The sequence below is a fragment of the Juglans microcarpa x Juglans regia genome, chromosome 2S (genome assembly GCF_004785595.1).
Source record: "Juglans microcarpa x Juglans regia isolate MS1-56 chromosome 2S, Jm3101_v1.0, whole genome shotgun sequence".
NCBI classification, from domain to species: domain Eukaryota; kingdom Viridiplantae; phylum Streptophyta; class Magnoliopsida; order Fagales; family Juglandaceae; genus Juglans; species Juglans microcarpa x Juglans regia.
In genome coordinates, this window is record NC_054597.1 from 13043408 (window position 1) to 13055815 (window position 12408).

Below are 12408 nucleotides of genomic sequence, written 5' to 3' on the forward strand. Positions count from 1 at the left end.
CACAGAATTCTTGAAACAATGAAAGCTAAACGTCCAAAACACAACTATCAAGGTAGCCAATGAATTGCGCGATATTATTGGATATTATTTTCCCGCCCATTCCCAAAATAAGTGTCATGATCTGCATGCATGCGCTATCAAAAATGCAAAAGAAGTTAATTGTTTGCACTTTGCAGATCAAATAAGCTTTAATTTTTAATAGTAATTATTAAATAATTTTAGTACGTACATATACGTAGTATTAATGTACTTTCACGAGATGATAATTAAGTTATTAAAAAATATATATATAATTTATGTAAGCAATTTTTATAGAATAACATTCTGTAATAAAAATATGAAAGAAACAATATTTATTTAAGAAAAGTTCTACATAGAAGTTCACTTACACCACACACCACACACCTCCACCTAATAATTTTTCATGTGATGGAGTCTCAAAATCAGGGAAAATGCTAGATCTCCTGCTGGAGTCTAGCAAGTGTATTTTTATGTGTTTTTTTTTAAGTTTTTTTTTATATAAATTTTTTTAACAATTTTAAATATTTAAAAAAAATAAAAAATATCATAATATTATTAAAAAAATATTTTCTTAATCACGAAGTAAAATAAAAATTCATAAAAACATATTTTTATGATTTTTTATTTTACTTTGTGATTAAGAAAGTATTTTTTAATAATTTTTTTTTTTTACTTTCTGATTAAGGAAATATTTTTTTAATGATGTTCTAAATTTATTTTATTTTTTTAAAATATTAAAAAGTATTAAAAAATCTATATAAAAAATATCTTAAAAAAAGTACATGTAAAACAATACTACACTCCAATGGAAGCTCCAGCGAGGACTGTAGCATTGTCCCAAAATCAGTGCCAACCATAGATTGGAAGTTGAATAGTTAATTGAATGTGGGACAAAACGTCGTGAGCTAGGTTGAAGCTGTTCGAATGTTGAGTTGCTTTCTATGCGCTCAAGTCTTTTGGTTGTTCTTATTTTTGGAAGGGTATTTTTGGAAGGGCTCTATTTAGAGGTAAATTTTTTTGTTTTTATGAATTAAGATAAAAGTTAAAAATTAAATAAAATAGTGTTAGAATATATTTTTTTAATATTATTTTTATTTTAAAATTTAAAAAAATTAAATTATTTATTTTATTTTATATAAAAATTTAAAAAAATTGTAATAACGAGATGAGATAAAAATAATTATACCGACAAACTAGACTTTATATTGGAAGTTCGGAAGATGGATTGATGTGATGCAAGGAACCCATCCAGTCATTGCATTTTAACCCATGGTTTAGTTAAGAGTCAAGACTCAACTATCCAAGATGCCATATGACATATATACGCCCAAAACAAGTACTGATTATATGTATTAATTCACCCATCATTTAATGCCAAACTGCTTCTTCTTCTTCTTCTTTTTTTTTTCTGCTTTTTTAACTTATCTTCCAGTATCATTATGATTTCACTCTTCGGACGATGCTAACTGTAATTATAAAAAAAAACTTGTATATCTACGTGCTTTTTCATCTGTATATCATTTTTATTAAAAAAATGAAACATAAAAAAAATGATAAAAAAATACATGTATATATATATATATATGTAAATTTTTTTATAAAATTCTTTTTAAGTATATTTAACATTTTTCTTGGAGACAATATCAATCCGGTGAAATTAGCCTCAAGGATAATGCATGCATTAATTAAGGTGAGGTTTAAATAATGAGTTGAAATAAGATGGGTTGAAATAAAAGTTAAAAGTTTAATAAAATATTATTTTTTAATATTATTATTATTTTAAAATTTAAAAAAATTTAATTATTTATTATATTCTTGGCATTATTACTATTATTAAGCACTGATTACATGGGCACGTTTTCAACAGGGTGGCTTATAATGACTGGGCCTTTCCACAATAGAATTGTATATGTGAATGGGCCTCTTTAAACATTACCATTAATGTAGCCCAGCCAAAAAGAAAAGATCAAACTTGCAATCAAAGAACTTAAGAAAGTTGAGTAACAAGTCTCGCTTGCATTTAAAATTTATATCAATTCATCTTAATTTATTTTATCTTATTATTATAATTTTTTTAAATTTTCACACAAAATATAATAAATAATTCAACTTTTTTAAATCTTAAAATAACTTTCCTAAATTTTTACACAAAATATAATAAATAATTCAACTTTTATTCTACTATTCACAAACCATCTCAACTAATCTCGACTCATTTTTGAATCCAAACCACTCCAACTCATCATTACAATTTTTTTAAATTCCAACACAAAATATAATAAACAATTCAACTTTTTCAAATCTTAAAATAATAATAATAATATTTTAACAATATTTTATCATCTCAACTCAACTCAACTCAGTTCAACATCCAAACGTAGCATAAGAGCATCATAATTACAATTCTTTTAGAGAAAAATGTATAAAAAGAAAAATGATAGAGTTCTGAGTTACTACTTGTACACATTCGATCATCGAACTTGAAATTTATTTCAATTAAGACCTTCTATCATAATTATGTTTAAAATCTCACCAAAATCAGACTTATAAGCTATATATAATAATTAGACACGTGGCAAGAAAAATTAAAAGCTTAAATATAATATAAAAAAAGACTTAAAAATGGCTGAACCGCTGAATGAAGATGCCGAGGTTGCATGTAAGGGTTTGTTTGAATATAGAGATTAGATACATAATTTTTAAAATTTTTTATAATTTCATTCTCAAATATTATTAAAACACAAAATAATTTTCAATTTTAGATTTTTAATTTTTTAATTTAATAATTATTCAAACACAAAAATTAATACAACTTTTACAAACATCTAAACAAAAATTATTTAAAAAAATATATTCGAATAATTTTATAATAATTGTATTCTAACTTTTTTTTCTTTCTAATTTTTTTAAAACTCAATAAAATATCTTTTTCTTACTATTTCGTTAATATATTTCACCTCCAAACAATTCTAATCATACTTGAAATTCTGTATGAGTGTACGATCATGGAGACAAGACAGTAGTAGCATGAAGATAGAAAAACTTCTTTTCACCTGCAAAGGGCCGGATTGTACAATCTAAATCACAAGATTTTCGTCGGTATATATATGTGTCTTGCCAAAGTGATCGACTGCGACATGTCTTCGCATGCAGCAGAGCGCACAGCTCTGCAGTGACAAATGATTTGAAACAAACGTTACCAAGACCGATGATGGTTCAAATCAGCTGAATGGAAACTCCATTCTTTTCTTTCTTGTATATGATCTTTTTCTTTCTTGTTATTTCAATAATATGTTACCAATATATATTAGAGGCACCGATTTTGATTGAAAATAGCATCTTGTAATAAAATATGAGTAATATATATATATATATAATCATATTTTGAAAATATTTAATAATTATAAAAAATATTCTAAAATATAATTATGTAGTACCAGTACATAAAAAAGAGGAGAATAAGGTAATGTTTGAATATCAAGCTCGCCTCAACCCATATCAAATTAATCATTGATAAAATTCATTACTTTTTTAATTTTTCATAAAATTTAAAACAAATTTTAATGAGATCCATAAAATACTATTATTTACAGATTAATCAAATCATCTAAGATCACCTCAATATCTAAATACAGGTTAAAATTGTTCAAGTACCTCTTTAAAACTCTATTTAGACCTCTCATGTACGTAAAACTTCTCGTAATATTCCATTCCATTTCGCCAAAAGATGTCTAATGGGAAGATATTGATGATGAAGGTAGGGCCGGAGGCAATATTTGAAATATGCAATTATATATATATATATATATATATATATATATATATTGTGTGGTCTTTATTCAACACATGGGAATCACGACATTCTAATGAAATAAGTAGCTAATTTGTCAAGGCGTGGGGATGTCTAAATTGTCTTACATTGTGGCATCACATAGCACAAGCAGCCAAGTCGTCTTTTTCTCATATTATATATCACGTCCAGTATATATATATATATATATATATATATATATATATATATATATATATATATATATGGCAATAGGGGTAGCCATCAATCACTATAAGTAATAAAACACCTTGAAAAGATGAGATTAATTATTAAAAGTAGTAATGATATTTGTTTCGTCCCAAATAATATTAGGTATATATGCACAAACTCGACAAAAGATTGGCCGGCTGGCTGAGACGGCTTTCCTGACTTACTCATCATTATTACCAAAGAGTTGCCAGAATCAGTAGCATATATAGCGAAAATTGATCCAATACACGTAGGTAATTATTAGCAATATGCCAAATTAGCGTTGAAAGAACTCTAGCGCTATCCCAATTAAACTGTGTTAGGTTTTGTTTTATTTTCATGCATTAATTATATTGTGTGCAATTTGTAAGGATCAACTTAGAAAAAAAAATCCTAATTTTTGCTGCTAGTGGAGTGGAGTGTGCTCTGTTTTGGGTACTGGAGTGGAGTGGAGTGAGAATATTTTATTATTATTTATTGTTTTATCATTATTTTTTATTTATTTTTTATTATTTTTTATTATTATTTAATATTTTATAATTATTTTTTTATTACTATTCACAAAATACTTGAGATGATATCAATATCTAAACGCAACTTTAATCTTTAGGATCATGATAACCATCAATCATCACATCAATCTTTGAATTTTGAGATCACATCACTATTTGTGATCACAGAATATCTAAGTTCACATCAGTCTTTGAATTTTGGCATAATTTGTACAGCAAATAATTATCTTTTGCTATAAGACTTGGTCATATTAGATCGGCCCAAAAAGAAAATTATCTCCAACAAAACACTAATGTAATAACTCCAGGGAAATGATCATGTGGTAAAGTTAGTACGATCGATCGAGGTCCATTTAACTAAATATTTTTGGCTTCATACCATCTTGATAATCATTCAACAGCGATCTTTCTCTAGTATATATACGGTTCAAGTAGCTAGAAGATAAACTGGGACGTCTTGATTCTTTGCCTCTCTCGCTCAAAAACACAGAACGCACGATGCAAATAGATTTCCAGCTCCCAAGACCTCATATTCCTTGCCTGCAAATTCACATCAATTAGCTAGATAAAACCCTACCTCTCGTCAATCCCACCCACCAAGATCTCACGCGTGAGATGAAGAGCACCCATTTCCCAGCTGGCCTCTCTTGATCCGCTCTCTTCCCGGACCACCATGCACGTCGAGGCAACAAAATCCTAGTTTTTTCCTTCACTTTTTCCTATAATTGATTGTCAAAGCCATGAAAGATGAACTCAGAGGAAATACGTCTACGTCTCAGGAGCCTCGATGGAGGGTGTTTGGAGAAGCTTTTACTTCACTGTGCGAGTGCCTTGGAGAGCAACGATGTTACTTTGGCTCAGCAAGTGATGTGGGTGCTAAATAATGTCGCTTCTTTCGTTGGAGATCCTAATCAAAGGCTCACTTCTTGGTTGTTGAGAGCACTAATCTCAAGAGCCTCTAGGGTTTGCCCCACTGCGATGAATATCGATGGAAGCAGCACCATTCAAAAAAGGTTAATGTCAGTGACTGAGCTAGCCGGGTACGTCGATCTAATCCCTTGGCACCGGTTCGGATTTTGTGCATCGAACAGTGCCATTTTGAAGGCAATTCAAGGAGTACCAAGGGTTCACATCTTAGATTTTAGCATCACTCATTGCATGCAGTGGCCTACTCTCATAGACGCATTGTCCAAAAGGCCTGAAGGCCCTCCTACGCTTCGAATCACAGTGCCTTCTTCTAGGCCACCAGTCCCTCCCTTGCTTAACGTTTCAACCGAAGAAGTTGGCCTCCGTTTGGGGAATTTCGCCAAGTCTAGTGATGTTCCTTTTGAATTCCATGTCTTTGATAACTCACCTTCATGTACGGTACCTGATGAAATTCTGTGTAAAGGAGCACCTAGCTTTCACTTCGATTCACTGTTGGGGCACTTGAATCCTTCCATGCTGAACCTTAGGGATGATGAAGCTTTGGTAATAAATTGCCAACAATGGCTACACTATCTGTCTGATGAGGAAAAAGGGAGTCCTCAAGGTGCTTCATTGCGAGACATCTTCATCAATACAATTAAAGCCCTTAACCCTCAAATTATAGTGGTTGTAGATGAAGATTCTGATCTGAGTGCATCAAGTCTCACATCCAGAATCACAACTTGCTTTAATTACCTATGGATACCCTTTGATGCCTTGGAAACTTTCTTGCCCAAAGATAGCAGCCAAAGGATCGAATATGAATCGGATATTGGCCATAAAATTGAAAACATCATTAGTTATGAAGGGTTTCAAAGAATAGAGAGGTTAGAATCCTGCATTAAGTTGTCCCAGAGATGGAAGAACGCCGGTTGTACCAGCATTCCGTTCTGTGAAGAGACAGTAAAGGAAGTCGGGGCCTTGCTTGATGAACATGCTGGCGGATGGGGCATGAAGAGGGAAGAAGATATGTTGGTGCTGACATGGAAGGGTCACAACTCAGTCTTTGCCACTACTTGGGTTCCAAATGGGTTGGAGGACTAAAAGGGAGTGGACTTGAAAAAGTGTATTGAAATTACTGCACATAAAATCGGTTAATTGGACGTGTCTTGGAATTATGGGAGTTGGGATTTTCTTGGGGGGTCCAGGCCGTAAGAAGTGACAAAACTTGTTGCTTTAATTTTTTTTTTTTCTCTTCGGCAAAAGGCTGCATTAATGGGCATCAGGCAACAAAAAAAATGGGCAGCTGGCCTATTGAGAATAAGCTTCCGTGTAGTCACTTTGTACTGGAGCTCTAGCTACATATGTCACATGAAAGGCAAATAGATAATTGCATGTACATATATAATTGTCTCTGTAAGAGACAAAATCTTCATCACTGTGTTTCCCCATGCCTGTTGATTCTTGTTCCTCTCTCTCTCTCTCTCTCTCTCTCTCTCGTTTTTTTTTTTTTTCAAGGAAGATGATGAAACGTCGAAAGTAACTTACTAGCTAGCCCTTTCATATATAGTTTTACATAAGGTAATTTAAGTAGTATTGAAAAACCTCATAGTTGATAGTGTGTCTGAAAAGTTTGAGATCGAATCCAAAATTTTATCATAGATTGAGTTTCTGTGAGTTTCAGTAATTGTTTAAGAGTAATGCTACTCTTCATTCTTGATTTTATGATCCTCACTCACACTTATTGAGGAGATATATTTTAAGTGGCTGTTCATTTAAGTGATTGAATATAAAATACTTTTAATGTGCCATAGAATCAGTATGATTGAGATGAAAAAATAAAGAATGAAGAGCATCATTTCTCATTGTTTAATTACCCAATTCAAGAGATAAATACATTATGTAGGTCTTATAACATTTAATGTTATAGTTTTGTGTTCCAAATAGTGTAAACCCAAAATACATGCATTTTCTTTTTTATTGGCACCGTGTGTTTAGGAACAAAGTCTCAATTGATTTCGAGTGTACACAGGCTCTCAATGATAAATTTTCTGCAAGTGCATTTCTGATAATTCAAGAGGTAATTTCCCAATTTGATAACCTCTAAAAATTGTTTACACCCAAAGGTTCAAATCTTAGACCTAGCGGTGGCATACCATCAAAAACCAAAACCCTTAACACTTGAGCCAACTAGGGTTGTAATGAAGCTAAGATGAGCCGGTCTTTTGATTGCTAAGCTCGATTCCGATAATCAAGCTCAAGATTTTTATCTTATTTTTGTTCGAGCTCATCTCAGTAAGCGGAGTTCCCTTCTCGAGTTCAAGCCAAAATAAAACTTGAGCCGAGCCTACTCAACTTGAGTTGTTTATTTTTTTTAATAACATTTAATAATTAAGAAATTTGAAAAACTTAAAATAAAAATCAAGTTTAATGAAGTTTTTACAACTAACAAGTGGACCCTCTATAAATTAGAAAACTACAAAAGTCTATAAATAATTCATATATAACTAGTTGACATTTATTCATAATAACCATATATTATATGTTTTTACAAATGACTAATACGAAACACATAATATAATAGTATATATCAAATTTTCATATATGGTCCCTATAATTAGTATGTTATATTATTAAGTCCTGCAGACCAACTATTATACAAATTATAAAATAGTTACTATAATTTAATGATTTAAGTACTTAAGTAAATAGCATATAAAATTAGTTGCTATGCTAATTACATTATTATATATATAGGGGTGTGTGTATATATATATATATATATATATATATATGCATTAATCGATTATGAATGAATTTTAATCAAGTCGAGCTAATGAGTAGAGTTGAGCTCAATTGGGTATGTGTTGTTTACTAATCGATCGAGTGGATTTATGCTAATTTCACAAGTGAGTTTTTTTTTTTTTTTTTGTCTCACAAATCATGTTCGATTCGAGTTTAATCAAGTGAATATTGGGCGAGCTATCAAACGGACTGATTCATTTTGACCCCTTAGAGTTAATCTATAGGGGTTAACCCAACATGAATATATTATTTAGTGTTTTTGTTTATTTCTCTCTTAATCGGATAATTCAATTAAAAATGCTAGTATGATCAACTCTCTAATGTGGCCACTCATATATTTTAATTTTTTTTATTTTTTTCTTAATGGTTAAGGAAGTGATCACTATTAGTGAATTTGTATTTTTTCTTAATGATTAAGGATGTTTAAAAAATGCTTAAAAAAAAATCACTTACATTGGTGACATATTTAGTGTGTATCCTAGCATTGTCCTATTCACCATACATAATATGCAAAAGTACTCACAACAAGAAATTAGGCCTTTTCAAGCAATTTTAAAATTGTCGAAAAAAAAATCGTCGCAAATATACCTTATTTCCAGTGATTTTTTAAGTTGCTACTTAATTTCAAGTGCGAAGTGGGAAACAGAGGAGCAAAATTTCTACTTTACTTTTTGCGGCGACTTTTCTACCTTTAACGGCAATTTTTGTCGCCGCAACAAAGATTTGTTAACTGTAGTGCATTATAGTTCCATCGATTAGAAACATCGCTGCAATTGAACCTATTTGCAGTGACCATTATTGCCGTAAAAAAATATGTAGCAATTAAATCTTATTAGCGGCGAATGAAAGGCACCGAAAAAGCTAATAAAATTTGAAACCCGCACCCTACCATTTCCCCTCATTTCTTTCCCTCCAGCCCTCTCCCTTGCCCCCCTCCCCCCTCTCTCTCCCCAATCCCTCTTCTCCCTCAAGCCTCCGCCGCCCACAGCCTGACACCAACGACCCCACCATGCCGCTGCCGCCTCACCTCAACGGCCACCGCCTCCTTCTCCCCCAACCCCCACACCGATCTCTTTCCTTTTCCCGAATCTGGCCTCACCTCTCTCTCTCTCTCTCTCTCTTAGATTTCTCTATATCGCCACCGCTGGGGGTGCCGTTCGCCACCACCCACACCTCGACGCCGTCGCCAGTCCTCAGTCAGAGCCCCCTTCTCCTCCACGCCTAGTCGAGCAACCCGAGGCCCTCCCTCTCTCCCTTGCTCTGTTCGCAACTCACTGCCACCAAATGAGGAGGAGGCACGGGGAGTAAGGCAGATGAGTTAACCTTGAAGGAAAGCGATATGGAGTTAAAGTTGATTTTGGAAATGTATAGACGTGAATTTACTGATTCAAGGTTAGAGAATCTGCACATTTTGTTTTTCCTTGTCCACATTTCTAATGATATTGGTATCTTTACTTTAAAAAAAGATACTATTAATTTGATATACTTTGTTAAAGGCCCATTGGGTATTGTCCAAAGTTGTTAAATGCACCAAGAGAAATCTTTCTACAATCATCACATTTGAATGGATAAGTGTGTGCGCTTTTTTGTCAGAATTAAATGTAAGTAAACCACCAAATCTCTTAGATGGGTAAATGGTGTTTCACAAATTGCAAGATGCGGTTATCTTCTTTTATAACACCTACATAATGTTGGTTCTAGTTCTGTAGTGTCAATATGATGCTACAACTGAATTTTGCATAAAAATAAATAAGTTTTGCACATTCAATTCTATTATTTTTACAGGTTGCTCAGATGATGTAATATATATTAGTTTGTTTAGTGTTATGATGTCACTGTTCTTAGAATTTTATAAGATCTACAGAGATGTCATGGAAGCCAAAGACTCAGAATATAAGGCTTGGGCCCTATATTCTCGAGGCACTTAAGTATTGGTGAGGATATTTGTTTTCTGTGCATGTAATACTTTACCCTGCAGCATTGATGAGTTCACCACTTGATGGCTATTTCATTTTTATTGTCTTTAGGCCAATGAAAATGAAGTAGGAAGTTGATTATCCATACTTCTGATGGTTAAGTTTCTTGTATTATCTCTAATTTTTTTACCTTATTTTTTAGAAAACTTGGTTTTATTTTTTGTTAAACTTTTGTTTTTCTTTTGACAATATATTCTTGAACTATACAAAGATAATTTATATAACAATAGATTTATCTATTTTATCGGTTCTGTATAATCATCTTTTAAACTAGAGGTTGTGGTTTTGGAAATGGAGGTGTTCTTCTTTTCCTAACTCCCTGTTGACCCTAGTTTTGAAAGCTAATGTAACTTTGAGGATTTATTTTTTGTTTGTGCTTTTGCAGACTAATAGTGATTTTGATGCTAAACCCATGGTCATGCTTAGATGCAACTATCCAGGTTAGTTAAATTCATTTATTGCCAACGTAGATTCACATCTGTCATTATTGTGATGTATTAGAACTGAATCTCAGTCTTTGTTCTGTTTGCTTAATTTTTGTATTTTCTTTTCAATTATAGCTGCATCCAACTTACACTAAGTTCAATCTTAAGCTGCTACTTGTATGTGGTCTTCTATATACTTTATAGTTTATTGGGTTGTTAGTTCAAGTAATTTAAATTGTTGTCCTATGTACAAAAACCCTCCAAGATACTAATGAATTCTGATATTTAAGAACAATGGAAGAAATTGGAGCATCATCTTGCTGACACAGTATTGTCTCTTACAGTAACTACTCCTTTAACAAACTAAACCTTAGGTGATGACTTTATTGGTAGATTTAATTATATCTTACAATTATATATACATATATTATATAGCTTGGGTATAGTTGTTTGATATAGGAATGTGATTGTGTCTCTGTTAAGTGTGTAGAATCATAGGTCTTTAAAGGAACCAACAAGGCTTTTTGAGGGCATGGTAGTCGTAGGGCTTCATCCCAACTGTGATATTCAAGCACTTGAAAGGCTATTCATTTTCATTCAATATATCTGCAGTTTTGGCTGCTAAAGCTTTTGTGGCTCCATTTGGATTGATGTTTTATGAGATAATGAAGCATATATACTTGTTGGACAGATTCTCTTGTTTGGAAATTGTTTCCATGTAATGTATATATATAATGTTTAGTGATTAAATTGGTAGATTGCAACAATGGGATGACTCACAAGATGATTCATTTGGTGTCAATAAGTGGGCTTGCAATAATAGTATCACAATTTTGATTGGTTTTGTTGATTTTTTTTTTTTTTAATGCTAGCATAATTTTATGTTCTTTTTTTAGTTTTTTTAGATTAGGAAAACACTCATAAGTATGTTGGCAGTATAATGTTTTATTTTCTACGCTGGGCACACAAGGACCACTTGACTCGCCTTGGTCTACCAACAATCATGTGGTTAGTGTGGTGAATGTCTTTCAACAAAAAATTGATTTGCTACCTCTCAACTTTCAATCTGATTTTAAGTTTCTTGTCTTTTTGTCTAACTCACTTCCATTTTTTCTTTGTGAGTTTCAAGAATATCCTCATTTATAGGTTCGAGATCCACATTTTGATCTAAATTCTTTCAAGTGAAGCTTCTATCCAGAGATTGACTTCAAGCTTATTATACTCTTTGAAAATTCTTTCTTCAACCAGATTTATGCAAGTTGCTTTCCATCAGTCTCTTCATGAGTTGTACAAACGTAAGTGCCTTGCTCTAACTGTTTCTCATGAGCTGTACAAACGTATTTCTGGCATAAGTTCCTTAGCCAACATTGTTTCTCCATTAATATTTATTCCTTTAACAGGTATATGGAAGATTAAATTGGAAAAAATAATGTTATTATGCATAAGAATAATTCAAATTGACAATTTCTCTTGCCATGGCATCCAACATTGTTCCTATTTGAAGAAGCACCGTTTCCTTTCCCTGATTTTAGTATTATGTGCATTGGGTTTGCCACGGTAAGAGCCTTTTACTTTATGATAAAGTTGGTGGAATAAGGTTATAGTACTTGCATAAGAAATCAGAATAGAAATATTGGTTATATTCCAGCAGAAAAGAACGATGGTCCATAGTAGGTTTTTTCTACATTGGTACTTTTTTTTATGTGGAGTAATCATCTCCATTGTTTATATTTGAGTACTCG

At 32.1% G+C, this 12408-nt stretch overlaps 1 protein-coding gene across 1 annotated transcript; it reads left to right on the forward strand.

Annotated features, from left to right (window-relative positions):
• The first annotated feature begins 4945 nt into the window (after positions 1-4945).
• On the forward strand, positions 4946-6898 carry LOC121251445 (scarecrow-like protein 32). Its single transcript, XM_041150707.1, has one exon. The coding sequence runs from the start codon at positions 5302-5304 to the stop codon at positions 6562-6564; it is 1263 nt and encodes a 420-aa protein (XP_041006641.1). The 5' UTR covers positions 4946-5301; the 3' UTR covers positions 6565-6898.
• Positions 6899-12408: the final 5510 nt, after the last annotated feature.

Coding starts and splice junctions, on each gene's coding strand:
- LOC121251445 (XM_041150707.1), top strand. CDS start 5,302: ATGAACTCAGAGGAAATACGTCTACGTCTCAGGAGCCTCGATGGAGGG.